The 27,805-nt window shown below is 47.8% G+C and overlaps 1 protein-coding gene across 5 annotated transcripts in view; it reads right to left on the reverse strand.

The window, feature by feature from the left end:
- Positions 1-1,011: 1,011 nt before the first annotated feature.
- The window catches only part of SRGAP3 (SLIT-ROBO Rho GTPase activating protein 3), a 262,356-nt gene continuing 235,562 nt past the window's right edge, over positions 1,012-27,805 (reverse strand). For 4 of the 5 annotated variants that reach the window (XM_043588002.1, XM_043588001.1, XM_043588000.1 and 1 more), the window contains 6 exons: positions 27,427-27,654; positions 24,537-24,616; positions 13,114-13,294; positions 11,637-11,786; positions 9,228-9,555; positions 1,012-6,400 (listed from right to left, as the gene is read on the reverse strand). In XM_043588002.1, the coding sequence (XP_043443937.1) occupies positions 5,987-6,400; positions 9,228-9,555; positions 11,637-11,786; positions 13,114-13,294; positions 24,537-24,616; positions 27,427-27,654 (1,381 nt within the window). In that variant the 3' untranslated portion in view covers positions 1,012-5,986. The remainder of the gene's footprint in view (positions 6,401-9,227; positions 9,556-11,636; positions 11,787-13,113; positions 13,295-24,536; positions 24,617-27,426; positions 27,655-27,805) is intronic. The other variant, XM_043588004.1, reaches the window with a different exon arrangement.

The raw sequence follows: 27,805 nt of genomic DNA on the forward strand, positions 1-27,805 counted from the left end.
ATCAGAAAGGAAAGGCTCAGAGTGGTCCTTGACTGTGGCAGGCAGCAAGTTACCTTAACCATGAGATCCTACCGCCAACGCTGGCATAATGGCCATGCTCAATGACAGGCAGTATGATGATCTTGTAAAGAGAATGGCTTTGGAGTCAGACAGGGCTCCTTCACTTCCTTCTAACCTTGGACAAGCCATCTAACTTCTTTTTTTTTTTTTTTCTTTAATTTTTTTTTTCAACGTTTATTTATTTTTGGGACAGAGAGAGACAGAGCATGAACGGGGGAGGGGCAGAGAGAGAGGGAGACACAGAATCGGAAACAGGCTCCAGGCTCTGAGCCATCAGCCCAGAGCCCGACGCGGGGCTCGAACCCACGGACCGTGAGATCGTGACCTGGCTGAAGTCGGACGCTTAACCGACTGCGCCACCCAGGTGCCCCCAAGCCATCTAACTTCTTAGAGCCTCAATGTCCTCATCTGCAGAATGGGATTTAAGAAGGGTACTTACCTTCAATAACTGTTTTGAGAATTTGATGAGAAAATGCACTTCTAGGGCTTTAATCTAGTGCCTGGGACAGAAATAAGTGATCAATAAACTTCACACACACACACACACACACACAGAGGGAAAAAAATCCAAGGGGCAGTATCACATGTGTATAGACACAAATGCTAAAATGGTCCATATGCCTTCACACAGGCACTCAGTATCCTGTGGCCTCTGTAGATGACAGCTCCTTCTCTCATTTCCCTCTGCTTTGACATTTCCAGTTTCTGCCTTCCCAGCGGGCATCCCACAGTTACCTTTTCCAATTAATTCTACAGGTGAATCAGTCCTCCTTGGAACGTTGGCCTTCACCTTGTTGGATCTGAGCTAAAGGATATCTCAGGGACGGCTCCTGGAGGCAGCACACAGACAGTGTGGACTGGAGGGTAGAAATACCCCTCTGGGACCTCCCCAACCCCCCCCCCCCCCCCGCTCCGTGCCACCTCACCCTTTCAAAAAGTCACGGGAGCATGTTTGAGAAAAGTTAAGCTGTTTTATTTCACAGGATAGCTCCACGTCAAACCAGCAGGCACCATCAGAATACGCAACAGACACTCTATAGGACGGGCGTTTGGTGTAAGGTAGAGAAACGATATCCGGAAGAGGGCAACACTTATCATCACATGGGGACAGGCAACCAGCAATTTCCTAGGGTTGTTTTCGGTTTGTTTTTTCCTGACACAGTTTAGGGAGGAAGGAAACCAAAGGAAACTAAATCGACCAGCCACTCTGAAGCAATCAGAACCAAATCTATTGCCAAACCGTGTAAACAGTCACACTGCCGGGAACTAGAGCCTGAGCAGAAACTCTAGCCAGAATCTACTTCCGTCTAAGGAAGGCAAAGTGCACTCTGGTTGCTCTGGTTCAAGGAACAGCTTTGTTATTTGCCTGGGACAGTTCACACAGAAAGGAGGTGTCGGCAAGGGGCAGCGGTGGCCATTCGGCCAGTCCCAGAGGATGGGACAGCGGGACGTTGGCAGATCAACCTCAGAGAAGCCGGGAGGAGTCCGACATGACAGCAAAGTCCCTTCTCTCAGCTCCCCTGGGCAGCTTTGGGTATGTGGGGAATTCTCTACACGGCTGCTCAGAAGAGAGGAGACCCCAGAGAACCGGGGAAGTTGACATGAAACGTCAGCATTAGCTCTGCATAGCAGAAAATCAGCTAAGCAACACCTCGCTCACCCCTTCCTGCCTTTTCCTCCCCGCCCGTCCTCCCAAGCCCAACAGGGCCTCCCACCATGGTTGTGAGCCAGCCATTCTTCTTTCTGGGATTCTCAGGAGAATGAGGCATTTGCTCTAGTGTGGAACCATCTGGATGTGTGAAAAGTTAGGAATAGAAAGACTGAGAGGAAGAACCATTACATTAGTCCTTGTGGTTTTCCATCAGCCGTGTACGTGTGCGGAGTGCCGAGTAACGACCAGGCCACGGGAAGTCTTCTGCGTTCATGCCTCCTGAATGAGAAAGAAATATACCCAACAAGGCACTCCAGGGGACTCCAACAGAGAAGCAAGCCCCACGTAAAGGCCCTTCCCCACGCTGGCTCCCCTTTGTGTACCACAAACCAGTTCTGAAGTGTTTATAAGGCAGATCTCTGAACTGCTGGTTCCAGCCGGTGTAGCCAAACTATGGCTCCATTTCCCTGTGTCTCTTCCCACTCGGATTTCTTCGTTGAATAGACACCTTTCATCCCTTGGGAATCCGTTTCTCTCCTGCCCCTTGGCCTGGTGACCTCGGAGAAAAGACTCCCAAGTCTAATTCCCGAGCTTACAATTCCCTCCAGTTGTGCGCTCTGTCCGGGGTTCAAAAGGCGCTTCAAGGTGAGAAATCGTTAGCACTGAAAACAAGGAAAGGCAAGAATTTTTCATAGAATCCCACAGCTCAGAGCAGCTCTTGAAGAGGAAAGGGGAATAAAGGGAGAGAAGGAGAGTAGGGTAGGAAGCACGGCTTGTTCTCAATTTTATCGGAGAAAGGTCTTTAGCGGCGGCTGGGCCCCAAGGCCCAGGAAACTAGACCAGGAATGAATTGTCTTTGGTCAGTTTTAAATGAACATCTTGCTGGTTCATTCCTAAAATAGACTAAACATCAGTTACACATAAAGACAAAAGGCTTGACCTCAGGGTAAGTCAAAGGTTAAGAAAACAAATCATTCTGTGAAGAAGAAGGAAAAAAAAATGCCCGTTATCAACGAACTGATCAGTACAGCTCTCAGTAATGGCGATGAACAAGTAGGTAACCACCACTCCCCCTTGTACAATTGGTTATATTGAGGACTACTAACTAGGTTACTACATTTCCCCCACACTCACTGTACAGTTAGGTTTCTGGTATTTGTTTTTTACATTGATCTATCTACTAGGTGCAAAGATTTGGTGAGTGGCATTGGCTATAATTTAATTGTAGCCTTTTTAAAAAATTACAGTTTCACATTGTAACAGTTACTTTCCAGCATTTAAGCAAATACAGCAATATATAGTGTGGACTAACACAGGCAGGAGTCAGGAGGAGACTGCGATGCTCAGTGACTGTGGATGGGACGGGGTGTGCATGGAGGGTGGTGGAGACATGCATAGCGCCAGATGAGGAAGGAGGGGGGTCGTGGTGCAGGAAAGCATTTTTCCATTTGGTTCTGCGTCAAGGGTCAGATCTGGGGCTGGATGAGTGGGCTGTGAGCTTTCCTACATGTGAATCATCGGCCAATTTCCCAATGGAAAACCAGGGACTTAAAAGAAAACCGCAAAGACTCTCGCCTTCAGGTGACTTGGTGAAAGGCAGACAGATCCATTTTCAGTAAGGAAAAACTCAATCTATAGGAATATCCACGTGGTCTGACTGGTGTTCTACAGATCAGGCAACACGCTCAACTCAGACTTTCACTTCTCATCGGTTAGCCGTGTCGGATGATGTGACATTTTGCACAGGAGGTGACTGCGTTTAAGGTCTGGGAATATCTCTGGGGTAGAAATGGGAAGTCTTGTCTCCTGGCCGGAGAGCATAGCATCCGCCCAGGCAAGCGCCCAACAGGGCCCTCACTCGCTGCCGTCTGTTAAATCTTGGGCAAGCCATAGCACATCCCCAAGGCTTCGCTTTCCTCCCTAAGCTGTAAAATGGGGTTAGAGTCATCTGCTCAACGGCAGAGGGGCTCCTAGCTGCTTCTGAGACTCTTTCATTTCCAGGAGCTAAGACAGAATCTGCGGTTTTAGGCAAAACAAGGATGTTTATCATTGACCTCTCTCTGGCACTTTTTGTGCCCTTTCTTGACTCTTCCTTCCACTGGGTGTGCTCACTGCCAATGCTTCCGATGAGACAGAATGGCTTACTGCTCCTGCACGCTCAGGTTATCAGTGACTTACTAGATCCCTCCCCCTGGGGTGTATTTACCTTTTTATGGAGGACCAGAGGAGAGGGCAAAACTTAGTCTAATGGGGTGAAATGGTAATGACAGAATTTCAAGCATCAGTGTATGATTTTTCTGTAGGGCTGTGCTTCAGGGCTCTTATGAAACTACTAGGAAAATTCCACCACCCACTTCTCAAATGCCATTAGGAGGCTTCAGAAGGAAGATCCTGGATGGGTTTATCTAAAAGACTTACCTTGCTAATGATAATAAAAGGAGCAACCATGTTGGCACAGTGCTTTCCGGCTTCCAGAATTTGCTCACCTACATTTTATCTTTATTCCCTTCATTTTATGGAGCAGGAAACTGGGGCTCGGTGAGGTGAAGTGACATGCCCAAAGTCCCACAGTTCCTAAGAGGTGGAGGCTGGAACTCAAACACAGGACTTCTGACTCCAAACCACAGGCATGGAGATACACTCAGAGAAAGAGAGCGTGCTTGAGAACAGCAAGGAGACCCTTGGCATGAGGGGGTGAATAAAAGTGGTCCCCTTAGGATGTGATTCGCCTACGTCCCATCATCCAGAAACAGGCTGTCTCTGGAAAATGAAAAGATCAAAAAAAGGAAGTAAAATGGAATGGAACAAGAGTGATCCAGAAGGCCTCTTCCCAGCTGAGAGGCAGAAGTCTAGCTCATAATTCTTAAAAATCACTCACCTCAGTTCTATCACCACATTTTCAATTATCTCCAATGTTCTGGAGGTGGTGGGGGTGGGCGGGAGTGCAGGGGCTAGGAAGGGAAGGGAAGGTAGAGAGGAAAGCCATTTCATTTGCATGATGTCAACCGAAGTGTTCTCTAGGACAGAAAGTGCCAAGGATGGCCCCTCTTTGGCCCCTGCTGTGAGGTTCCTGCATTTCACGCAGGAGGGCACCAGCCAGAGTGGGTCGCGGACTGATTTTAAATTAAAATGATGTGACTGAAAGCCTCCTTGCCTGTTTAGTTCCAGATCTGACACAGTATAATTAGTAGAAAGAAGAAAAGAAAAAATTAAATATTTTGAAAATGGTATAAGTTAAACCTCTATAGTTACTTTATTCCTACAGCGTGTCTAGGCTTTGAAGTGTTCCACACCATTGTTTTTGTTTTGCCTTTTTCCCAACCACACAGAACACTGTGCTGCGATGGGGCTTAGGTTCTCACTATCCCCTTTTTCTACATACAAACACAATGATGCTGTGGTCAGGGGCCTTCTCGCCAACGTCCTCCCGTGCCTTCGGGGGTACGGTTGGCCCTTGGCCTCCGGGTGGAAAGGCAGGGTCTCTGGGGTGGACGGGGGGGTTCTGTGAAGGGTTCCCCACCTCTAGGAGCAGCCTGCTTGGGGTGCTGCCTGCCCCACCCTTCTGTGAGGGGCAGACTGTTCTGGAAGGCCACGACTTCTGGAGACAGTGGGAGACTGTTTTTGTGTATTTTTTCTGCAGGTTAGTGGTGTATTGCTTCATCCGCAGTCACTGAGGCCTCTAACTTCTCCCAGAAAGGTCCCTGCAAGTCCCACCAAGTAACTCAGCGGGAGGTGTTTGGTGGCATGGGTCTGAGGTAAATCTAAGTTTCATAAAAAGAAAAAGGAGATCCTATATACATTTAGTTGTGTGTCCAGATCTAGTATATGTATATAGATGCATAAATATATATATACACACACACCTACAGACATATACATACATGTATGTGTGTATATATGCACACATATATATACACACATATTTATGTATGTAGAGAGAATGTGGAGAGAATCATTTTCCAGTGACCATATGCGGGGAAGCCGTTTAACATTTTGCCCCAATCTTAGGAGATGCTCTAGTGGGGCCTCCTGCTCCTGCACCTGCACCCCTCTGGGCGCCTGCTTACACACGGGAGGTCTGCGGGATTCACATGGCTGAACGTGAGCTGCGGCCAGTGCCTGGGCCTCAGCTCTGCACAGACGCGCTTCCAGGCGGACCTTCTGGTCCCCACCCGACAAGGCCAGGGGCACTGGGAAGGCCGCGGAAGTCACAGAGGCCGCCCTCAGCCACGGCGGGCCACGGTGGGCCAGGGCAGTGCCGCCCCGTCCTGGAGGTCACATGGTGCCCGACTTGTCCGCGGAGCTGTTGGGGAACATCTTCTCCGTGGGCGTGACGGCCGGGCTGCCCACGCCCGAGCTGCTGCTGCTGCTGGAGCGATGCTGGACCACCGGCCGCACGGGCCGCATGGGGGGCGGGCGCAGCTGGGCGCCGGCCAGACGGGCGGACAGCGCTGGCTTGAAGGTGGTCATCATCTCGGTGGACGAGCTGCTGCTGCGGCGCATGGCGGCATCGGGGTCGCGGATGACGATGGTGTGCAGGGGGCTGGCGGGCTCTGAGCTGATGGGGCCCGGCGGGTTTTTCAGGGGCTCCAGGGTGTCCAGCACCACATCTGGCGCCTGCTTGACCGTGTTCTGTCTCTCGAGCTCCCGCAACTCATGCAGAGCCGTGCTCATGGTCTTCTCGATGTCCTGGGGACAGAAGGAGCTTCTGGTCAGCACAGTCTGGAGGCCTAGGCTCCAATCCTTCCTCGACTGCTAATCAGCCTGTGGGCTGCTTAGGGAGGTATCCCCACCCATGAACCTCATGGCTGGGACAGAGAGGAAGTCTCCAGGGTATCCTATGACCAACTGAGGGAATCCACGTGGGCATCACCTGCACACTTGCCTGCACAGGGACCTGCAATGAGGGCAGGTTAGCCTACTGGTTGAGAAGGCAGGCTCTGGAGTCAGACAGACTTGGGTTCGAATCCTGGCTCTGCCACTTCCTTGCCATGTGACTTTGGGCAAGTTACCACAACTCTCTGAGCCTCAGAATTCTCATCTGTGAATATCGATCATAATAATATGACTTCAGGGTGTTGATGAGCATGTTGAATGATACAGCCCCTGTGAAGAGCTTGGCACAGTACCTGACATATAGTCAGTGCTCACAAATAATAATGGCAGTAACAGTGGTAATGATAAAGCACCAGTCCAAGCTCTTTCCATTTGTACCTCATTTAATCCTCACACTTAGAGGGTAGAGCTACCCTTATGCTCATTTCACACATAAGAGAATGGGAGCTCATCCTGGGCAAGTAATTTGCCCAAGGTCACATTGCCAGCTAGTTGCACAGCCCAACTTTCAACCCAGACAGTGTGTCGCTAGAGCCTAGGCCTCTAACCATTATGGTTATTTTGAAAAAAAATCTGTGGGGTGCCTGGGTGGCTCAATCAGTTAAGCATCTGACTTCAGCCCAGGTCATGATCTCACGGTTTGTGAGTTGGATCATGAGTTCGAACCCCGCGTCGGGCTCTGTGCTGACAGCCCGGAGCCTGGAGCCTGCTTCGGATTCTGTGTCTCCCCCTCTCTCTCTGCCCCTCCCCCAATCATGCTCTGTCTCTCTGTCTCTGTCTCTCTCTCTCTAAAAGATAAACTTAAAAAGATTACATTAAAAACAATTCTTGCCCGTAGAAAAATCCCTTGGAGGTTATATATCAGAATGTCCACAATGTTCACTCCAGAATAATGGGACTTTCTTCTCTGTATTATAATCAGAAAAGTTTTCTTTCAAAAGTATAAATTTTAAAAAGCAACAAAACCCCTGATCATCCTATGTAATTCCTGGGGATGCTGTAATATTAAGAGCTCATCAGTAGGAGAGCACTTTGAATGACAGACAGCCATTAAGGCACCTTCATTCCACCTTCCCAAGGCCTCTGTTCCTCCTCGAGCCAGGAGGGGGCGCTTCAGTAGGACATCAGCATTCGACCCAGGAGCCCTGTGCTAGGGTAAAGGGCCTGTAATTTTTTAGTGAAAAGACTCCTCTGCCATTTGCTTGCTGTGCAACCCCAGACAAGCCTCAGGCCCTCTGTACCATACTTTGCTTCTCTGTTGAAAGCCCCTACATTTACTGTGAAGATGGGATGAGATAATGGATGTGATGGAGCTTTGTTAACTGCCAGGCAGTGGATTTTTAAACTCCCTTTAGCCAGAGTCCTTGGCTCACACAGGTGTTACAGGGATGCCTCCACACCAAAACAGGCACAAGGAGCTGCTGAGGCTGAGCTAGGCCAGAGCCCAACCAACCCAGCTACTGAATGTTGCTTCAAACCGCTGCTACAAGGCATGCTGCACAATGTCTGGTGAGGCAAACCCAGGAAAACTGCAAGTCTTGTCATACTGATGGCCTTGGTGCCTGGAGATGTCCTGCTGGCTCCTCTCTGCAGTCATGCCCTCTTTTTACCCTCTCTCCTCCCCCGGCCCACAGGCGGCCTCCTGCTTGCCCTGGGCCCACACAAAAGGCTCCAATCTGGCACAGGCAGGGTCCCAGCCTATCCTGTTTGCTTTGTTAACAGACTATGGTTGTCTGGTTAATGGCTAATAGTAGCTTTTATGCTTCCTCATGACATTTTATCCCTTGCCCAGAACACAAGCTACTTTAAGAAGAGGCTTTATGTGCCTTTATCCAAAAAGATTAGCTGTGGGGGGCCTTCTATATGAGGGGAGAAATGGCAATCCTCTCCCCACCTTTGCTATACCCCAGCCTGGCAGTGATATCACAGGCTTTCCACAGCCCATACTGTTTAAATGAAGCTCCCTATAGATTTCACTGCTATTCCTGCTCTACTCCAGCATGAACTGAAACATAAAACTTTAAAACACAAAATGTAATGATCACCCCTCTCTACCATCCATCCCCACCACCATTCTCCCCTGGCAGAATGTGAGCCAGAAAGACAGAAAGCTCAGAGAAAGATCAGCTGAGGAGTTTAGGCATGAGCCTTGCATTAGTCTGAGAGGTGATACGGCAATCTGCAGAGTGGGGCTGCAGAAAGGGCCTAGGGGAAGACGGACAGCGGGGGACAGGGCCTGGGTCCATTTTAGGTCACCACTGTACTCTCAGTGCCTAGCACAGTGACCGTCACACAATAATGTTTCTCAATAAAGGAATTAATGAATGAACAGATGAATGAATGAATGAATGAATGAACAGATGAATGAATAACTCAACTGTGCCATCTTGTGGAGACGCCTGTCATTACCACATCCCTCTCCTCTGGCCTGCCCCCAGGGCAGGAATCCCTCACTCCAGCCGTGGAGACTGGAGGTCTTCAGTTTTTACAGGATCCCTAGCTGGCTGTACCCATCCAGCTTCCAAGCCCACGGGGAGGCCAGCTTGCTATCTCTCTTGTATTCTGGCTTAACCCTGAGCCTACTGCGAAGGGCAAAGGGGCTCCCCAGTCCGCAGGCCCCCACCCCGCCACCCCTCTAGGGTTCTCAGCTGGCCCAGCCTGCCTTCCCGCTGGCCCTTACTTCTGCCAGGGCCTCAGCCTCCAGGGACTTGTGGTCCCCCAGGCTGCTGTGCCTGGTGGAGCCGCATGTCGACCTCATCGAGTGCCCTTCGGAGAGAGCCTTCTTGTCAGGGTAGTTGATGCTGCCGGCACTCCCAAATGTCGCCATCCTCCGCTTCTCGGGGCTCTCGATCCTCCCCCGGGTGAGGGGGATTTTGTGGGGGCTGCTGGGGCAGGCGGCAGCCCGGGGCGGCGTGTCTATGCTGGGGCCCAGGCCCCGGGGCGGGCTGTGTGTGTCGCCCCCGCTTCGGCGCCTGGGGATGGCCGCTCCATCAGATCGTAACCGCACTCTGCAAAGGAGCCAGGGGGCAGGGGCATGGGGCAGAGGTCAACCCTGGCAAGTCTCAGAACAGGCCAGCTAACCCCAGGCCACACACTACACACTAGTCTAGGGAGCAGGTATAGTAAAGCCTCATTCAGCCAGACTCAATTGTGCAATGAAAGCACTGGCTGAGCGTGTAACTTAGTGGCAAGGGGCAGGTTTAAAATGCACAAAATGAAGGAATCGGAAGCATTCTGCTTCCAAACTGCAGACGGTGGTGCTACTAATTACACAATGAATCTTGTCTACATGTGTAGCCAAGGCCAGGAGAATTTCAACCTGGGAACGCTTTGGTGATGGTTAGTTGGGCTCATGATATGTTCTTAAGTGGTTCAGACATTTCCATGATTCTGAAGGGCTTCTTAATTGGTCTGAAGCATTGAGGCTTGACTGTACCAAAAAGTCACCAGCTCCCTGCAAGCACAGGAGGGGTCCCTGGGAACTGAACACAGTCCGGTATTGTTATCCACCCCCAATCTCCCCAGCAAAGGGCTATTTCTATGAGGCTTTTCTAGATCTTGGAAAACTAGTCATTCAGGAGTAAAAATTGCATCGCTGGACATGCCTTCCACACATGTGGCCACCTTTCACTCTTTAGGGAGGCTCTGGTAGAGTGAAAAGAGGACTAGAGTGTCTATCAGGAGGGCTGGCTTTGTCATGGGTTTTCCTGTGTAGTCTTTCAGACCCATTTTATTAATCTGGTAAACAGGTACAACACTCCTTGCCCACCTTCCAAGGAGGCTTGGTGGATGTGGGAGCACTCTAAAGATAAGAGGCTCCACCCACAGGTGATTTGGCTACATCCTATGTAGGTCAACAAAGATTGGAAGGCATTGGTGAGGGGAGGGGAGGCTGGAAGTGATGAGGGGGTGGGGAGGAAGGCCAGAGTGTTGGAATGGTCTCTGACCAGAGGACCAAGTTCAATGTGGTCAGCAGCACTTCATATCCCAGAGCCACCAGCCAAGCTAAGCACTGCCTGTGGGTACCCCAACAGGACCAAAGCATAGGTGTTTGAGAGGAGGAATACTGAGAAAGAAAGAACCAGAAGAAAGTAGGGAAGGGAGGGAGAGGGAGAGGGAGGCAGGAGAAGATATGGCCCTCCTAGAAGTCCAGGAACCATGGCTTTGTCTTCTATCTACCCCACTTCCACTTTCCCCCCAATTACATTACCTAGCACAGTGCCTGAGCCATTTGCTGAACTGAATAGAATATGCTTTAAAAGGAGGCAGAGACTTCTGCTGAAATAAATTCATAAACATATGTTCCTACTGCAATGATATCTCTGGCTCTATCTGCAAGTACCCATATGTGTGAGCTGATCCCACGACCTCTCCACCAAAAACACGAAGAATATGACATTCTGAGAATCTGATTAAGAAAGCAGTGAGAAACTGTCAGCTTCTCTTTTCTTCTTCTTGTTTAATTTTTTTGGAAACAACCACAATCTTCGGACTATCCCTGCATGTGGAAGGACATGCACAGCTCCTTGCCGGGCAGAAAGGTCATGTGACACAGCCCAGCCCACACACGGGGGAAGGAAGAAATTGGCAAATGTGCTCCCCCACCAAATAAGTGGGTGGCCTCAAGTGTCAATTTCCCCCACCACATGAGTGGGTTTGAGTTTTCTGTTTGTGTAGTGCACTTCAGGGAGTATGTGCGCTTTAAATTTTTAAATATAACAACTTAGGTCTTCAACAGAAAGTAGGGAGGAGGTGCAAGAACCAGAGAGAGGTAGGAAAAATACTTGCCAATTTAAAACTCTCTCTTTCTCGCATCATTACTATTTTACATAAAAAGCACTGATTTGCCAATACATGTCTCTTCTCCTCTTTCTCCAACCCCCAACTGCAAGCTGGACCATTTTACACCTGGCATTCTTGGGCCAGTTCCAGCCAGCACCACCGCTCCCCCCTCCCCCTGCCCAAGGTGTGCCTGATATCACATCTTGCAGGCAACAAGGGGCCTCCCTCTCTCCCCGCTGCCCCCTTGCCTCTCCCAAAACAGACACAGCATGGCACTATCAGGAAAGAATGAACCCGCGTTTCCTACCGGCCCATCACCCCCCCAAAGCCGTAATCCGAGATGTGCTCCGTGGGCGACTGGAGGTCGTTTTTGGAGGAGGCCTTGTCATCCAGCAGCGGCCCACTGCTGGCTTCACTGTCAGCCTTTTGGCTCAGGCTGTCGGAGAAGGCATCGTCCCTGGGGAGAAGGACACATGTGAATTGGGAGTGCTTTGCTACAGAGAACCCAGGATGTGTAGCGCACCTGTCTGAAGGGTGGATCCACACACACCTTGCGGTCAACTTGTGCCCATCCTCGGGATGAGCCATTTCCCACTGTGTACCTGAGCATCACACACACCCACCAGCACACTCCCAGTCACCTTCTCGGCACGGAGATGCCCCTCTGCCCCAGGCCCACCTTCTCCTCCCCCCTCCTCTGGGTTTTTCTCTCCCAGGCTGCTCCAGGCTGGGACAAGCTAAATGCTGGAGTGAGTGCTGGCCTAATGGGGGAGGAGCCCGCAAGCTAAGCACTGGGAGCTGCGTGTCCACAGGCTCCCTGAGAAGCAGTTTGGGGCTAAGCAAGGGAGGAGGAAAAGTGCCTCCATCCCTCAGCTCCCGACTCAGGGCTTTGGATGATTGTGGGGTGGCTTGAAGTTGCTGGGGAGCCCTGCTAGCCTCTTCCCACTGCCCTCTCCCTTCCAGAAGCCTGGGGACATCAGAGGGCTGCTGAGGGTCCTCCACTGGCATTTCTGTTGTTGTCTGCCTGGCCTTGGACTTTTCTCTGGTTTCACACCATTCCCTGTGCCATCAAAACTTATGCCTTTGTCCCCCTTCCCTTGAGGTCCAGCATGGTGGCTACTTTGTTGATACAGCAGTTCGACCTGAGCCTGACCAAAGCTCAGAGGGAGTGTGTGTTGTAGGAAGCGTCAATGGCCTTCAAAGAAGAGAAGGTATAGACTTTCTGGACATTCTGGTAGCTCTAGGTATTTGGGATACAGGCCTTTGTGTGTGTGTGTGTGTGTGTGTGTGTGTGTGTGCCTGATATTATTTTTTAAAAATAACAGTACCCTACTCAGTGGAAATGAGGGGATCATGGTTTCTGCCCATCCTCTGAGAGAGCCACTTGGGGGACAGAGAATGGTGGAGAGTGAGGGGGCAGTGGGCTGGCCGCTGAGTACAGGCACGGCTCGGGAGGGTGGAGGAATATGGCGAGATCCACTGGATGCTGAGAACCAGGGCAGGTGATGAATGCCCTGGAGGCTGGCAGGTGGGTCAGGATGGTGAGCCAAAGGCACCAAACACTGTCTCTGTGCACGCTGAAGGATGGGCAATTTGCTTATTTGTTAAGGGGATCACTATTTAAGGGGAAGGTAGATCCAACCCATTCTTACAAAAGACCAGGTATACCACACCGGGGAGAGCAAGTGGCTGGCATACAACCCAGTACTCCCCTTCCTGTGCCCATTCCAGACATTACTAATCAATCACGGCATTCTTCAGAGAAGGTCCTGACTCCCACTCACATGTCCTGTACGACTATGTACTGATGTGGGATGAGTCCATCCACGCCATTGTGACGACCCTCCCACCAGTCCTCCGAGGCACGGTGGTACAGGAGCAGAGAGGCCCCCTTCTTGAAGGACAGCTCACGCGGGGACCGCCCCACGTAGTCAAACTTGGCGATGGCCTCGATCTGCTCCACTTCTAGAAAGAAAGCAAGGGAAAGAGCATCTATGAGGTGAGCAGGAGGACACTGAGGAGCCTTGCTCAGATGGCCCTGGCTCCCGTAGGGCAGCAGAGACAGCAAGCCTGGTGGAAACAATGTGGGCTGGGGCTCAGGACACTGGGCTCTAGCTCAGATCCACGCCCCAGGCTGTGGTCTCAGGCAGGCCATCTAACTTCTGACACACCATCTCCTCATTTTCCACTGCCTCTCTTGTTCTCCACTTTTTAACACTAATTAAAATAATATTATAAGAAATTTCTCTTGCTTCTACCTCTCAATGCAGGTTTCATTTCCATTTGTCTGTGAACCCTTTCTGTCCCTGTCCACTTACAATACTTTTTGTGGTTGCATCCTTTTGGGTGTATGTGGACTCCTATCCTTGCAAAGATGCTGTATACAATTTTAAGGGTTCCCAGAACTCTTCAAAGCTCATTGTTACGGACTGAACTGTGTCCCTCCCTCCCCTGCCAAATCCATAGGCTGAAGCCCTAACCCCCAATGTGATGGATTTTGGAGTCAGGTGTTTAGGGAGGAATTGAGGTTAAGTTGAGTAATTAGGGTGGAGTCCTCATCTGGCAGGACTGGCGTCCCTCTAAGAAGAGGACAAGATACTAGAGTTCTCTCATTCTCTCTGTACACAGAGGAAAGGCCATAGTGAGGATACAGTGAGAAGGCAGCTGTCCACAAGCCAGGAGGAAAGGCTTCACCAGAAACCAACCCTGATGGCTCCCTGATTTTGGATTTCTAGCCTCCAGAGCTGTGGGGAAATAAATCTCTGTTGTTTAAGCCACCCAGTTCTGTTCTAGCAGCCTGAGCTGAGTAGCACATTCATCCACGGACTAAATATTGGGGAGGGAGAATTCTTACTGGGGCCACAGCTCAAGTGTATCTCGTCACACACACACATTTACCAATCAAACCTTTATTCCTCACTGATTACTGACAAGCCATTGCTGACAGGGTTAAGCAATGAGGATATGGCTCCTGCACAAGGCATTCCTAGTGCCCAGCTCCATCATCTCTTCTCTGCGTGACCTCGGGCAGGTTACACAACCTCCGTACACTTTGGTTGCCTTTAGGAGGATTAAAATATAACGCATGAAAGTAGACCTACAGATGGCCAACAGATACACGGAAAGGTGCTCAACATCACTAATCATCAGGGAAATGCAAATCGAAACCAGACTGAGATATTACCTGACATCTGTCGGAATAGCTATTATAAAAACACAACAAAACAAAACAAAACCAAGGGGCACCTGGGTGGCTCAGTCAGTTGAGCATCAGACCCTTGATTTCAGCTCAGGTCATGATCTCACAGTCATGAGATTGAGCCCCATGTCAGGCTCTGCACTGAGCATGGAGCCTGCTTGGGATTCTCTCTCTCTCCTCTCTCTGTCCTTCTCCTGCTTGCGTGCATCTCTCTCTCTCTCTCTCAAAAACAAAACAAAACAAAACAAAACAAAACAAAAAAAGGAAAAGGAAAAGAAAGAACAAGTGTTGGCAAGGATGTAGAGAAAAGGGAGCCCTGGTGCCCTGTTAGTGGAATGTAAACTGGTGCAGCCACTGTGGAAAAAACAGTATGGAGCTTCCTCAAAAAATTAAAACTAGAAATACTGTATAATCCAGTAATTCCACTTCTGGGTGTTTATACACAGGAAACAAAGTACTCACTTGAAAAGATAGATGGATTAAGAAAATATGGTATACAGATACAGTGGAATATTTTTCAGCCATAAAAAGAAGGTAAATCTGCTATTTGAAACAAATGGATTGACCTTCAGGGCATTATGCGAAGTGAAATAAGTCAGGCAAAGAAAGACAAATACCATATGATCTCGCTTATGTGTGGAATCTAACAGCAAAAACAAACCAAACTCACAGATACAGAGAACAGACTGGTGGCTGCCAGAGGCAGGGGGTAAGGAGTTGGCAAAATGGGTAAAGGTGATCAGAGGGCACAAGCTTTCAGTTATAAAATAAGTAAGTCCTGGGGATGTAATGTCCAGCATGATGACTACAGCTAATAATACTGTATGGCACTGAAAGTTGCTCGGAGAGTAGTAAATCTTAAAAGTTCTCATCACAAGAAAAGAAAATTCGTAACTAACTATGTATGGTGACTACATACATACATCCGAGTAGGGATGGATGTTAACTAGACTCACCGTGGTTATCACTTTGCAATACATGTATCAAATTGTTATGTTGTGCACCTGAAACTAACCTAATGTTATATGTCAATTGTATCTCAATTAAAAAAGAAAGAAGTATACTAGACTTCAATAGATTTTTAAAAACCATAAGGTATGAAAGTGCTCTGCTTAGTACAGACATACATTAGGTATTCAGTTGCTCTCATGATTATGATTATAATTTTTATAATTATAAAATTTTACCCTATGGGGTAGGTCCAGATAAGAAATCTAAGCTGTGGGGAGTTTATGTGGTTTTCCTAATAGCCAATGAGGTTTGGGAAGAGACCTTTGGAAGAGAAAGGGAGCTATGCCTATGATTTACTTAATCTGTGTTACAGCTGTACCCTAAGAGATGCCCATACTTGGTAGGAAACTGGCTGTGTATCAGTATTAATGTATTTATACGTTAAAGCAAGCACAAAGATGTTTAACACTGTAAAAATAAGACCTATTTATTTATGTATATATTTACATATATAAACATAATAAGTGCATTACATTCTAATAGGACAAAAAAGTAATGAAGTGACCTCCGCCCCCGCTCTCTCTAGCCTGCAGATACATGCTGACTCTCTATTGCTGAATTCCTTACGGATTTCCCCCTCTCTGTCCTTCCAGCCACCCACTTGCTCATTAAGGACTCAAGTCCAGAACACCTGGCTTTGCTGCTTTGTAGCTTCGTGCCCTTGAAGAACTTGTTTCTCCTTTCCAAGCCTCAGTTCCCTCATCTGTAAAATGGGAATGATAATAATAGTGCACAGCTTATAGGGCTGTTATGAGGATTAAATGAGTTACTATATATAAAGTGCTTGCAACAGTGCTTGGCACATAGTTAGCTCTATATGAGAGTTGTTACCAGAGCTAATGCACTTCTAAGGGCTAAGGGCAGCATGAAAAGTCAAAGAACAGAAGGAGGAACCTCCTTTGTTCCTCTCCCCCATTAATCCCCACCACACATGCATGCACATCAGGGCTCCCCTCTATAAGTAGTTGGCTCAAGAAGACTGTGTCAGTGCTCCTGTGAGATGCAGTGGCCATTGGATGCATCTGGTCCTCAGTGCCTGGGATAGCCTTCTACAGGGACTGGGCCTCAGGCAGTCAGGCCAGCTTTCTGCAGCTGGCTTCCTGACAAATGTCTTTAAATGCTATTCTGACACAGTTGATGCAAGATGACAGCACAGCTAAATGGGCCACATTAACTCAGATCTTGACTCAGAGTTAGCTTCTCAGTAAAATGGGAGATCTCTGTTCTCTCGGCTGCATCTTGGGATCTCACACCAGCCATGGGCTAGCACTGCCTGGTAACCTGTCTGCCTGCCTATCCACAGAGACAAAAAAGGCCAGAGGGTTTGCAAGATCAGGAGCTGAATGAACCCAGAGGACTGTGTGCTCTCGGGTTCCACCCCAGCGGCTTCCTTTGAGCTCAGTTCCCCACACTGATAAAGCAGAAGGGGTTTGCTCATACCAGGAGGAGCGTGGAGGGGCTGCCTGGGTTTCTGGTTCCTGCCTTCCTCATCTCCAGAGCCTCCAGCAGTCACTGGGGGAGGTCTGGAGGTGGGAGTGGGGGGTGGGGGGAAGGAGGAAGGGAAAATATAAGGAGAAGAAAAGAAGAAAAGAGGAGGAGTAGAGCTGAGCCATAAGCTGAGAGAAGGCACGTGTGTTTGCAGATGCCATTATGTAAGTGTGTGTGGTAGAAAAAGTAATAATAGCCACCATTTATTAGGAAGTCTCTTATTTGGGTTTATCAGACCTGAAATAGAATATGTGACTCTCCCCCATGTCACTCTCCCACACACCCCTCCCCAAACTTACTTAATTCCCTCGTCTTCTCCATCTCAGGAAATAGAACGGGCTGCCAGCTTGCTTGGGACAAAGCCTTGCTCTTAAGCATCACACACCCAATCCATAAGCAACTCCTTTGAAGTGTACCCTGAATCGGACCCGTCTCGCCATCTCCACTGCCCCTGCCCTGGTCCAGACCACTACTGTCCCTCTGCCTGGCCTCCCCACTTTCATTCATGCTTGGTAGACACAGCAGCCAGAGGGATCTTTTAAAATCCTAATCAGATCATGAAACTCTCTCATTCAAATCCCTCTAAAGGCTTCCCACTGTGCTTAGAGCCAAACCCAAGTCTTCTCAGGGCTGCTGAGGCCCCTCCGTGCTCTGAGCCTGGAGCCCTCTGCAGCTAAATTTCCTACCGCTGTCTCCTCACCCGGTCTGCACGGCCTCACCAGCCTTCTGTACTCTGATGTAAGCCAACACTGTATTCTGATGTTTTTCAAACACAAAGTTGAAAGAATTTTACAGTGAACATGCATATGCCTGCCACCTAAGTCCTACATTAACAGCTTACTGTATTAGCTTTATCACCTATCTATCCATCCTTTTATCTATCCATCCGTCCATCTATCCATCTGCCCATCTTATTTTTTTAATCAACTTTAAAGTTGCAGACATCAGTACATTTTACCTCTAAACACCACAGCATAAGCATTCATAGAGGCTTCTTGATGCTTTTAAAACATGCCAAACCTTTTCTGCCACTAGGCCTTTGCACTGGTTATTATTGCCTCTCCTTGCAATACCTTCTCTCAGACATTTGCATTCTTTCACATTCCACAAATATTTATTGACCATTGTGTGCCATTTCCTAATTTCATTCAGGTCTGTACTCAAATTTCATTGCCTTAGCAAGGCCCTTCCTGACCACTCTCAACTACCAAAGTACCAAATGTCAAACCGCTAACAGTTTCCCTTGCTTTCTTCTTCTTCATAGCACTTAGCACAATCTGAACTTGTGTGTGTGTGTGTGTGTGTGTGTGCGTGCACACACGTATGTGCACATGTTATTTTCAAGCCTGTTTGTTGTAGATCCTTCCTACGAGAATGCGAACTCCATTAGGACAGGGATTTTTATTTTATAACCTGCAATTTTCCCACTTGTAGAACAGTTCCCTGGGATGAGTTGACACTTGATATTACTTTGCATGAACAAAGTAAGCTTTTAGCATGTGTTAAGTGTTTTACTTACATTATCACATTTACTCCCCACAAGAATATTTGCAGTACTATCCTCATTTTACAGATGGGGAAACTGAGGCTGAGTTGAAATGATGTGTGACAGGTGGATCAGAAGACTTAACACTGCTAAGATGGCAATACTCCCCAACTGGTCTACACACTGAATCCCGATTAGAATCCCAGCTGATTTCTCTATAGAAATTGACAAGCTGACTCTAAAATTCATATGGAATTGCAAAGAACCCATAATAGCCACAAAAAAAATCTTGAAGAAGAAGAAGAAAATTAGAGGATTCACACTTTCCGATCTCAAAACGTACTACAAATTAACAGTAATCAAGACAGTGTGATGCTGGCACAAGGATAGACATATAGTTCAGTGGACTAGAACTAGAGGTCCAGGAGGAAAGCCCTGCATCTATGGTCAACTGATTTTTGAATAAGGGAGCCAAGATCATTCTATGAGGGAAAGAATAATCTTTAAAACGAATGGTGGTGGGACGAATGGATAGCGACACACAAAGAAGGAGTGGAGTTGGACCACTACCTCACGCCATATACAAAAATTAACTCAAAATGGGTTATCTAAACGTAAGACCTAAAACCTAAAACTCTTGAAAGAAAACATAGGGTACATCTTCATGATTTTGGATTTGCTGAGGATTCTCAGATGTAACACCAAAACATGAGCAACCAGAAGGAAAAAAAAAACCAAAAACAGATGAATTAGACTTCATCAAAATCAGAAAACTTTTGTGCTTCAGAGGACACCATCAAGAAAGTGAAAAGGCCCATGTTTCAAACAGAACATGTTTGAAAATCATATAGCTGATAAGGAACTTTTATCTAGAATATATAAAGAGCGCTTACAACTCAATAATAAAAAACCAAATAACCAAATTTTAAAATGGGCAGAGGATCTGAAGACACATTTCTCCAAGGAAGATATATAACTGACAAGCACATGAGGAGAGGCTCAGCCTCAGTAGTCATGAGAGAATTCAAATTAAAACCTCGATGAGAACCATTTCACACCCACCAGGATGGCGAGAATTGACAAGTCAGAGAATAATAAGTGTTGACAAAGATCACACACTGCTGGTGGTGATATAAAATGGAATAGTCATTTTGGAAAGCACTCTGGCAAGTTCCTTAAATGACTAAATGTAGAGCTATCCAGTTCCACTCCTAGGTGTATACCCAAGAAAAATAAAAATGTATGTTTGCACAAAAGTTGTACACAAATGTTTATGACAGTATTATTCATAACAGCCAAAAAGTGGAAACAACCCAAATGTCCGTCAACTGACAAAAAGAGAAACAAAATGTGGTCTACCCATATAATGGGACATTATTCAGCCACAAAAAGGAATAAATTCCAGACACCTGCAACAATAGAATGACCCTGGAAAACACTGTGCTCAATGAAACACTGTGGCCCAGACACAAGGGCCACAAATGGCATGATTCCACCGATACGAAATGTCCAGAAGAGACAAATCCATAGAGACAGAAAATAGATTAGTGGTTGCTTTTGGCAGGGAAGGTAAGAAATGATGGCTAGGGGGCTTGGGGTTTCTTTCTGTGGTGATAAAAACTGACTGTGGTCATTGTTGCATGTATCTGTGACTACATTTAGTGCCGCTGAATGGTATACTTTAAAGGGACGAATTGTATGGCATGTGAATTATATCTCAATAAATGGTTAAAATAAAAGAGGAAGGGAGGGTCCTCTTTAGGTTCTGGGTCTAAGCCACGTGGTACAGGCCAGCTGACCATCTCTGCCCTAGGGCTTAGGAACACTAGCCAAGTTAGCAATGAAGGAGCTGATGCTTTTTTTCTGTTGTTCTTTATTTCTTCCAGATGGGTGACCATGGGTGACCATGATTCAGGCAGAATCGGGCATTTGTGTGGTAACTGATGGTGACACCATTTTAATGCTGTCAAAACCTCACCTAATACCCACAACGTGCATGAATCTCTGCTCTAAACGTCATGCCAGATGAAAGAAGCCAGATCAAAAGACACTATTCTGCACAATTCCATTTATATGAAGTTCTGGACCAGGCAAAACTAACTTATGATGAAAAAATTTTTCAGGTCAGTGGTTGCTTCTTGGGCTTTGGGAGTAAGGGACTGAGCAGGAAAATGCATGAAGGAACTTTCTAGGGTGTTGGAAATGTTCTGTATGCTGGTGGGGGGTTGAGTTACACAAGTTTTTGCATCTGTAAAAACTCAGGGAATGATACACTTAAGATTTATACATTTCAGTGTATGGAATTTTACTTGAAAAATAGGACCATAAACAATGCTGACCCCTGTTGTGTGCAGCATTGCATGCTAACATCTTTGGAGGGAGACTGTACTGATGGCTGTAATTCACTCTGAAATGTATTAAAATAAGACGGATTGATAGATACACAATAAAACAAATATAACAAAATGGTAACAATTGTAGAAACTGGGTGACAGGTATTATATAAAACTTCCTTCCACTTTTATGTATGCTTGGCCTTTTTAAAAATTATTATTATTAAAGGAAATATCATGAACTGCAAGCAAATCGAAATCTTACCCTGATTTCTAGTAGATGCCTAGAATAATCTGATGAAAACCATGCGCCTCTTCTCAGAGGCACACATTCCAAAAGAAACGAAATTTTGCCCGTAATAGATTTCCTAAAGCCCATTTATGGACACCCAATACATCCAAAGAGCTAACGGCTTAATGGCTTTCCAGATGTAGATGGAGGGCAAGGAGTGGAAGTCAACTGGGAGAATTTTAGGAAAGTATCAGTGAGAGAATAATGGTGCAGTTATAATTGAAAACTGACATATTGTAACTATATGATCATGTTTCTGTTACTGATTTTAGTAGTTTCTTTATCTGGCAGCCTAGTTCCTCATTTAGCATCCAATTAATAAAGATGCTATTGACAGGCTGCCTCAATGTTTTCATTTGGCTTAGTTCTCACAATCAGGGGTTTTATTTTGAGAGAGAGAGAGAGAGAGAGAGAGAGAGAGAGAGAGAGAGAGAGAATATGCAACTGCGGGGGGGGGGGGCAGAGAGGGAGAGACAGAGAGAGAGAGAGGGAGAGAGAATCCCAAGCAGGCTCCACGCTGTCAGCACAGAGATGATGCGGGATTCAAACCCACATGAGATCATGACCTGAGCCAGAGTCAGACACTTAACCAACTGAGCCACTCAGGTGCCCCTGGACTCAGATTCTTGATCAGAATTAGAAAGGATTTATACTGAACACACAATCTTAATGTTTCCTATCACCTAGTTGTCCCAGACACTGTGCTAAGCTTCTCTGCATATGTAACCTCATTGTAACCTAGGTCACAATTCTCTTGTTACCGTCATTCCCATCTTACATGTCAGGAAACTGAGGTCTGAGGTTACATGATTCGTCAAAGTTCACAGGGCCATGAAGGCCTCTCTCTGACTTTCAAATCCAGACTTCCTTTCTCAGAGTCTAGCACCCCCTCAACTGTTCCTGCAACTCAGTACTTGGGTGACCGATTTGGTTGGGGCAGGCTTGCACGTAAACATTTAGGAAATGCACTTAATTTTCCTCCAAAGGATGCTCCTGATTCAGCAGCCGCCACCATGACCACACAGGAAACAGTGAGAACCTGCAGGGAGCATGAACCTGGCTCTCCTGAAGCCGGCTGTTGACCTTCCAGGATGATCTTCCTGCCCTTGTCATTCTCAGAAACCAGCAGCCTGACAAGGAACAACAGAAGGGACCTTCTGGGGAAGCAGACGAGAAGCTGTCTCACCCCACTCCAGGGATACTGTGTGCCTCTACTCTGGGAGGAGTGAGGCAGCATTTTCTGAGGGGGTGCTCTTGGCGTGGGGTGGGGCCTGCTGGGAATGCCCTGTGGCTGCTGCCTGGCTGCCCAGCAAGACTGTTCTCTCTGTCCCTCCTCCTACCCAGTGCCCATAGCAGCCTTCCACCTCCCAGGCCGAGGGGCTGTGGGGAAATTCAGCATGCACAGGATGACTGGAAGTGACCTCAGCCCCCAGGAAGGTGGGCTGTGAGGGTCCTCACAAGGCACCTGACCCATCTCCTGTAGACACATCTTCTTCCACTGGCAGCATTCCCAACAGATCTTAATTCTGAAAAATCAGTCTACCTCATTGGATGAGAGATGTTTTCCCCCAGTGGAGGAAGAGAGACTGAGAGCAAGATCTAGAGCAAGAGGGAGCTACACACACACACACACACACACACACACACACACAGAAATAAAGCAACAGATGGACAGAACAAGAAGGGAGAGGGAGAGCCAGAGGTGGTAGGACAGGAGACAGAAAAGAAGGAAAGAGGAAAGCAAATCACTGCCAACATGCAGACAGTGGCAGCCTTCACATCTCCCCACAAAGGCTCTGCAGGACATTTCCCTCAGCTCAGGACGACTCTGGCCTCTGAGGATTCTGGCAGAGATGAACACTACACCTAGATTTGTTCTTCCACACCTGTGACTCAGGCCTGACCCATGGGCTCCCTCCTGGGCCACAGTGATTGGTTTTTGGCTGGGCGTGTGACTCAAGGCAGTCCAATGAGACTCTACCCCAGGAGCTTTCTTGGAACCATGATGAAAAGGAAGCTCTTTTCCACTGGGACTTTGGGCAAAAGGACAATGAAAGCCTGGAAATGCTAAAGACCACCATGCAGGAAGATCCTGCCTGAGAATGAAGCCAACACAGAGGGAAGCAGAACAGGAAGATGGAGACAACTAAGCTCCTGGATCCAGCTGTGCCTGAAGCTATACCTAACCTGGGATTTTTCTGGTGTATGATCTGAGGCCTTTAATGCTTAAGTCACTTTGAGTTGGAGTATTTGTCATTAGCAAGTGTGACAGTCCTACCAGAATGTGAAAACTTCCCTATCAGTCTTGCCTCTTTCACCAGCTCCCAGAAACCACCCCTGAGTACGTACCAGCTCTCCTGGCAAAAATGGTGGCCAACAGGGCCTGGGACCGTTCCAAAGGGAAACACAGAAGCCCAGAAGAAAGTCGTTAAATAAGGATTAAAAAAAAAAAAAGTAAAACCATCACCAGGAGAAAGGAGGGCTATGCTTGGTCTACATAGCATTGTGTTATGACTTTTGTGAGGCCCAAGCACTTTTGCTTCTTGCGTGGGTCCCTTCCTCCATTAAAAAAAAAGTTAAAAATTATATTTTACAATTGCATTGGTATAAAGATGAATACAATCCACGATGGATCATATTCCTTTTTTTCTCATTATTTTAAATGAAACCAAAACATTTTCAGGGGTCCTTAAAAGTACCATGGGCCCTGGGCACTGTCTATTCTATCTAATGGATTCACTGGCACTGGGCCCGTATTATCCAGATTGCTTGTCTACACGGTCCAGTTTCCCCAACTTTCTTCTCCTTATCCTTATCTTTTCCTTCTCCTTATCCATCAGGTGGAAGGGTCCGATGAATCCCTCAAGCCCAGGCCAGCCTTTCCCTCTCTCCCTCCACACTTCCCTGGGCCATCACTGCTCAGCTTCATCTTTGAGGCATCCCCACACTGGGGACACAGCTGTCATTGGGCGTAATTTCTGTGTGTCATGGGGAGCTGCTCGCTGTGTGTCAGGTAACGAGACTGGGAGCTCCTCTGTGACCCATGTGTCTTTCATTGAAGTACCTCAAGTCCTAGCACAGGCTGGATACAGAACAGATCCCTGGTTGGGGAGAGACAGGGGACAAAGCATGCTTCCTACTTAGCAAACTCTCGTCACTTCGGATTTATATTCGGGCCAGGAAGGATACAGAAAGGGAGGAGACAGGCCAGTAGGAGTATGGTGAATGGAGGTGCACATGTGTCCGATGTCTTTCAGAGCCCCCCTCTATTCTAGAGGACAAGGTGCTGACTGGCAAGGCTGGAGGGAGTGTGCGGGCCAGCCAAGCCATTGGGCAGGCACGAGTCAGCATGAGAGGCCCCAAGTGAGTTCCTTGGCCCCAGATTCCCCCTCACTCACCTTCGTCACTTGTGTGAGGCTCCGTGCCATTGTCATGGTCAACTTCATCGATAGTCCCTGGCTCACTATGTGGACTGTCACTGCAAAGAAACATGGGAAGGGGACTTGTTGGGCTTTGCACCCTCACACTGTCCTCAGCATCCCGTAAGTGCCAGCCAAGCCCACCTCTGCACTTGACCCAGGTCAGGCCCAGGCCTGCACCGTCCTGTCTTGTCCATCTGACCACCCATGAACACTCCTAACAGGAAACCACTCCCAGCCCCCTCAATGGAAAGCTATCCTGAATACCCTCCTCCAGCTTCCCCCAGCCCTTGAATTTTCTGGGCTATCAATTTCTAGGTGTTCTGTAAGACCCAGAGGGCACCATAAAACCCTGGCATTTATCCTCGGAAGGACCACGGGCCAGAACAGAAAGGAATTGTGGAGGTACCATGAGACATTCACCTAGCCTGGTTCTAGGTCTCACAGAGGAGGTGACACCCCGAGAGAGGTGGCGTGGGTCCACCTCACAAGGTGCTGGGTCCTCCGGGTGCCTCACGATGCTGTGTGCAAAATCCCAGACCAGTCTAGCTAGTGGAAGCAGGCTGGCAGCCATGATGGGCGTGGGAGTGGGTAGCCTGAATCCAGGCCTGTCAGACTTGGTCATTAATGCACTGGGACAATTTCGCCAGCCGCTACCCCCTCACTAGACTATAAGCTTCTTCAGGCCAGGGTTTATTCACCTAGTCAGTTTTTTTTTTAACTAAGTCATTGATGGAGTCCTAATATATGCCAGGCACTGTGGGAGGTAGGAGAGACGTATTGATGGGTAAGACTCTGCCCTTGTGGGCCAGGAAAGAAAACTGCTACAAGCTGAGATGTGTTATGTAGGAACAAATGAGCAGAGACAAGAACGGCTGAGGGGACCTGCATAGGGTGGTCAGGGAAGGCTTCTTAGAGGAGGTGACATCTGCAGTGCCTTTTGAAAAAATACGAACTTCATTATGAAAATTCTCCATTGCCTCCTGGATAAGGTCCAGACTCTGCACAGTGGCTTGTTTAAGACCTTTCATAACCTGGCTCCTGCTGGCCTGTGGAGCCTCCGCCCTCACCATTCACTTGGCACAAGCAACACTCTGGCCACATGGAACCACTTTCCACTTTACTGAAGGCTCCAAGCCCAGAACATTCCTTGACCATGCCTCACCTGGCTGACTCCAGTTCATCCCACAGGTCTCAGTTAAGGTTCCTCCAGGAAGCCCTTCCTGACCTCGCCACATGGGCTCAAGGAGCCTCACTTCTGGAACTGCCTGTTTCCTCCTCCATCGGAGCTCCCTGCATCAGGGGTTAATTCTGCTCAGGTTGCATCCCTGACCCCCTGCCCAGGGCCTGGCCCAGGACAGACACTCAACACCCATTTGTCCAACTGTTGAATGAATGAATGTTGTCCACTACAAGGAGACCCTCAGCCAAATCCCCCCTTTTGGCTTTGCAAATATTTCCAATGTAATTAATAGTTTTTCTTTCTCATGAGACACAAATGGGACTGAGGCAAGTATGGTTATCGTATATTGTTCTTTGGTAGGTACAACCGATCTTTAGGACGCTTCCCAGAACACTAATTACACACATTGCAGCAAGAAAAGAGAACTGGGAATGGTTGCAAACGCTGCGTGAAAAGCTTCTCTTTGTCCAGAAAGTACGCTTGCTGGCTGTTTAATGTTTCTGTTAGAGAACAGGGACAGACCTGCTCCTGGAGCCTCACATAAAGGTTACTACAGAGCTATGATTACAAGACAGCGGGGCCCGTATCTCTATGGGGCGCAGGGTGGGAAACAAAGGGGCTGCAATATCTCCCTTCTTTGAAGTGAATCAAGAGTTCAGGAATGCTTTGATAATCCAAAGACAAACCCCCCTGTAGGCACCTAGCTGAAAGCAGTGTGGGTAATACCTAAATATACAGCTGTGTGTTGTGCAGGAATGGGTATAAAGAATGAATAGGAACCCTTTGACTGGTCTGTCAGTTGGTGTTCTGAATCTCCTGTCCTTTCCACATTAAAAAAAAAATGCCCTATCTTTACCACATTTTAAGGTCTTAGTCTGGAGAAGGTGGCCAGCCCTGATTTTGATTAGGTTCTAAAATTTTTCTCCTAAGACCTCATGTGGCACCAGGTAAACAGAGGTACCTGACTATCAACTGCTGACCTGGCCTGGAGCTCTCAAAGAATGTGAACTCACTTTGTCTGGAAAAGAGAAGTTGTTTCTCAAGAGGTGGAGGTGGGGATTATTATCCAGCACCCTGCTGCCTCGGATGGGCTTAAGACACACCTGGCCATTGACAGCTTAATATCTCCTAACCAATGTGATTAGCTCACCAGACCCAAGCCTCAGCAAGGGGATATACTTCTTGGATTTATGTTGGGACCCTTGGGAAAGAGAAGGTCTTTCTACACTGGGGATGCTGAGAGAATGTTCTCTAAATCTGGAGTTACCATATGTCTTCCTGAAGCCACCAAGGAGAGGATGCCTGAGAATGAAGCCAATGCAGAAGAAAGCAGAGCCAGGGGCTGGGGATTGCAGGACCAATTCCTGATAATAACAGTTGAACCCCTGAATCCAGCTATACCTGAAGTCATAATCCTAGACTTTTTAGTTAAGTAAAGAAAATCAATAAATTCCCACTTAGCTTAACCCAGTTTGAGTTGTAGTTCTGTCCCTTACAAACCAAGAGAGTCCTGGCTGATGCAACTATCTCTGGTATAAGGCTGCAGCAAAGCTCAAATGAGAAAATGCATATGGGAGTCAAGACTATAAAGCAGTAAGAAAATCAAAGGGTTTCTTACTGTTCCTGCTCAACAGCAAAAACGACAGTGATGATGATAATAATAATATTAAGAGGAATGAATCTTACCAATATTCTTCCCCTCCAGCCATGCATTTTTCATACACAGGTCCCTCTAGCTCCCGGGGGCTGGGGAAGATGGCTTCATGATGAATGATGATGGTTTTGATGACTTCGTTGACGTGTGCCTGGCAGGACACAGGGTCCTGCCCATCAGGGATGTGCATGAGGGTGGGCCCGAAGCAGATGGCCAGGTTGTAGGGGTCCATCATGTTCTCGTCACTATACTGCGAGAGGCTACAAGAAAGGAGGTACTCACAAGTCACCTGAGAAAGGTGAATCTTCCCCCCCTGTGGGTTCTTTCTTTTGAGGGCTCTACTCAAGTCCAGGAGGGTTCCATGTTCTGTTTTAGGAAGAGCTGCACCTGCAGAAGCCTCAGGACATCCCC

This window comes from Prionailurus bengalensis, chromosome A2 (genome assembly GCF_016509475.1).
Source record: "Prionailurus bengalensis isolate Pbe53 chromosome A2, Fcat_Pben_1.1_paternal_pri, whole genome shotgun sequence".
In the NCBI taxonomy this organism is placed as follows: Eukaryota; Metazoa; Chordata; class Mammalia; order Carnivora; family Felidae; genus Prionailurus; species Prionailurus bengalensis.